The 3,273-nt window shown below is 65.1% G+C and overlaps 2 protein-coding genes across 2 annotated transcripts in view; both read right to left on the bottom strand.

The window, feature by feature from the left end:
* LOC101626273 (transducin beta-like protein 3) overlaps positions 1-94 on the bottom strand; it is an 8,821-nt gene extending 8,727 nt beyond the window's left edge. Inside the window, exon 1 of the mRNA XM_012731698.1 lies at positions 21-94. Within this exon, the coding sequence (XP_012587152.1) occupies positions 21-61 (41 nt within the window). The 5' untranslated portion in view covers positions 62-94. The remainder of the gene's footprint in view (positions 1-20) is intronic.
* A 721-nt stretch (positions 95-815) lies between these two features.
* RNF151 (ring finger protein 151) lies at positions 816-2,485 on the bottom strand. The gene is made up of 4 exons (XM_012731699.1): positions 2,432-2,485; positions 2,022-2,167; positions 1,707-1,803; positions 816-1,402 (listed from the first exon to the last, which is right to left on the bottom strand). The coding sequence occupies exons 1-4, from the start codon at positions 2,483-2,485 to the stop codon at positions 920-922; spliced, it is 780 nt and encodes a 259-aa protein (XP_012587153.1). The 3' UTR covers positions 816-919.
* Positions 2,486-3,273: the final 788 nt, after the last annotated feature.

The following is a 3,273-nucleotide window of genomic DNA, read 5'->3' on the forward strand; positions in this document are numbered from 1 at the left end:
CAGCCCCCGCCCCGGCTCACTTGGCCTTGAAGCGGCCCACGCCGGCCGTGGGGTCCGTCATGCTGCCGCCGCGTGAGCGAGACCGGCGGCCTCTCCCTGGCGGCGCGCGGCGATGACGCCACCACGCGACGGCACAGCCACCAACGACGTCACAGCCGCGCGCCGCCAGGTTTGCCACGGGCGGCGGCGGCGGCGACCGGACACGGAAGCGGCAAGCGGCGTTGCCGGCCCGAGACGACGCAGTCTCGGTGGGAAACGTCAGCCGGGCGCCCAAGGCGTGCCGCGGGGCACAGGGGAGGGCACCCCGGCAGTGCGTCGCCTCGGGAGCAAAGTACCCTCCGTGGGAGGGCAGAGGGCGCGGGCGGCGGCGTCTCCCGCGGCCCTGCAGTGGGCGAAGCGGCTCCTTGGGGGCGCGGGGAGCCCCGCCGTCCCGGGGTGCCTGCCCTCTAGGAGCAGCAGCACGGGCTCGGAGGATGCTGGGGCGCTCGGAGTTAAATCAGGCGGGGGCTCCCTGCTGGCCAGCGGCTTAAGCGCAGCACTTACTAAGCCGTGGCGCCCCCGCCGCAGGGGTTCGATCCCCAGCCAGGGAATCGTGCCACACTGGGCACCACAGCCCCTCCTGTCTCCCTGCTGCCCCCGCGGCAGTGCCCTTCAGCAGGTCCACCTGTTCTGCCCCCCACTCTCTCTGGGGAGTCCTCTCACCCCTGCACTTCAGTTCTGTATGAATAAATATTTTTTTAAAAACCATACAGATGAGACTGGGGAAGAGCACCCAGTGGTGGGGTTCACCCCGCGGTGGAGACCTTGCGGGGTCCAGGGAGAAAGGCGAGCCGGTGTGCGGGGCGCAGTGTGATCAGGGCGGCTCCAGGGTTAGGCGGGGCGGGCCAGGCCTGGCCTCAGAGTTTATTTGCCCTTCTATTTACAAGGTACCACGGGCCTCCCGCACCTCGGCCCCAGGGCTGCCTTCTGGGGCGGCCTCGGCCGCCTCTTGCGGGGCGCCCTGCCCCAAGAGCAGGGCATCATCCTCCAGGAAATTTTCGAGCTGGGCCAGCTGCCTGCGGATGAGGTTGGTGGCGCGGTGCACCTTGCGCATGCGCCGCAGCAGGCACAGCAGCAGGGCCCGACTGCGCTCCTGGCGCCGGCTCCAGGCCTCCCGCAGCTGGCGATAGCAGTTGTGGCGGGCACGCTCGGCCGGGCCCAGGGTGGCCCCGCAGCCCAGGGGGCAACGCTGCGGGCTACTGACTTGGCAGCACTGCTTGTGTTCAGCCAGGGCCCCGCGCAGCACCTGCGCCGAGCAGCCCTCGTTGGGGCAGGTCATCAGCTCGAATGGGCATGAGTCCTGGTGCCCCTTGCGACGCGCCAGGGGGCACGTCACCAAGCAGCCAGCTTCAGCGTTCTTGCACTGCAGAGGGGGAAGATGCGAGGTGAGCCTAGCCAGGCCAGCCCAGTCCCCCACCCGAGATGCCCGCTGACCAGCAGCCAGTAACTGGCAGCCTGAGGGAGACTCAGTGCCAGGGCAGGGGAGGGCTGAGTTGAGAACAGGGAGTGGTCTGGAGGGCCAGGGCCAGGGCCACTTGCCCAAAGTCACACAGCAGCAGGTGTTACAGCCGCAACTCAGCCAGCCAGGCCTGATGGCAGGGCTGTGTGTGTGGCTGGACCAGAAACCCCAGGTCCTACCCTGCTCCCCACCAGGCCGGGTGAGCTACCTTGACTTCCAGGCGGCTGATGGTCCTCCGGAGAGCATTGACATGGACCATCTTTCTCCTCCTCACCTCTGTCCTGCAGCAGGGACAGGTCTTTTGTCTAGGAGGCAGGAGCAGTGGGGAGTGTTGGAACTGGGGAAGGAGCCAGTGGCAGCCGCAAGTGCTTCTCCCCACTGGAAGGGCCACTGGAGGCAGCACACTGTGGGGTGGAGACCCAGGTCCTAGTGCCTGTGTCCGGGCAGCTGGATCTGCTGGGCTTGGCCACAGGATGACCCCAGAAGCGCCCTGCCCTCCCAGCCCCTGGGTGCCCAGCTGCACCTGGCTAGCCACCGGAGGATGCACTTCTTGCAGAAGACGTGGCCGCATGGTAACCTCACTGGCCTCTTGAGAACCCCATGGCAGACAGAGCACAGGAAATTGCAGTCGGGAGGGTTGGTGAAGAGGTTGAGATCATACCCGCCACTCTGCAAACGCCGTCGGTCAGCTGCCGTTAGGGCCCAGAGCCATGCCTTCACACCACACCCCAAAGGGGTGACTTTGGGTGGGCCACACGTGAGCCCCAGTTAAGAGTTGGGTCAAGCCCTCCCTGGACTACCCATCCTCGGCTGCAGAGGCCGAGCAAGGACGCTCTCCCCACAGGGGCCTGCCTCTTCTCAGAGATAGGGGTTCTGCCTTGGGTTGCTGTGCAGGGGTCTGAGTGGGCACTTCTTAAGGGCTGGCTGGCTTACCATCTTGTGTCTGGACAGCAGCTCCACTGCCCCCCAGAGCTCAGGAGCCCCCATTTCAACAGGAGTGGACCGACATCACAGTGGCATTGTCCAGACAGGCCAATCACAGTCCTTCTCTGCCCCCCCCCCCCCGTTTCCCATCCATGAGGGGTCACAGATGAGAGAGCAGCCCAGATCTGAAACAGGTTATTGGCGCCTCTGCCTTGGGGTCCCACAGCCAACTCCCCAGCAACATTAGGCCAAACTCTTACAGGGTAGGGAGAGGGGGGCACCCCTAAACCTGCCCACTCTATATAGGTCCTACCATCCACCACATCAATACAAGACAAAAGAGCTTTACTGGAAAAGGTACTTTAATACAATGACTGTGCAGTACAGAAAAGAATATAATTTCTCAGTCAAACACCCAAAATCACCGGTCCCCTTGTGAGAGAAAGTCCACCCCACAGGGACTGGCCCAGAGCCAGGCCTGAAGCACCCTCTGGCTGGGACCGCAGGAAAGGGTCAGACACGGACAGACGAGCCTGGGAGGGAAAGAGCAACACCCACCCGCCGGACGCGGCCACAGCCCCCCCACGGCCCCGGCCCCGGCCCCGGCCCCTCCAGTCTCGGCCAGCCCAGGGCCAAGACCCAAATGCAGTTTCTTCACACGTCTCTGCTCCACGTGTCTCCCTCAAGGCACCTTCTGGCTCCAATCTGCTGCCTCTTCCTCGGATTCCTCCTCTTCCCCGCTCAGCCCCACCCTCCGCGAGGGGCAGGGAACCCTTTCCCCGGGGCCCACCTGCGTCTAAGGCTCTGCGAGCGAGCGCTTCTCCTCCAGCTAAGGCCCGTCGGACAGGACC

The sequence above is a fragment of the Condylura cristata genome, unplaced genomic scaffold, assembly GCF_000260355.1.
Source record: "Condylura cristata isolate star-nosed mole 26May11 unplaced genomic scaffold, ConCri1.0 scaffold00032, whole genome shotgun sequence".
NCBI classification, from domain to species: domain Eukaryota; kingdom Metazoa; phylum Chordata; class Mammalia; order Eulipotyphla; family Talpidae; genus Condylura; species Condylura cristata.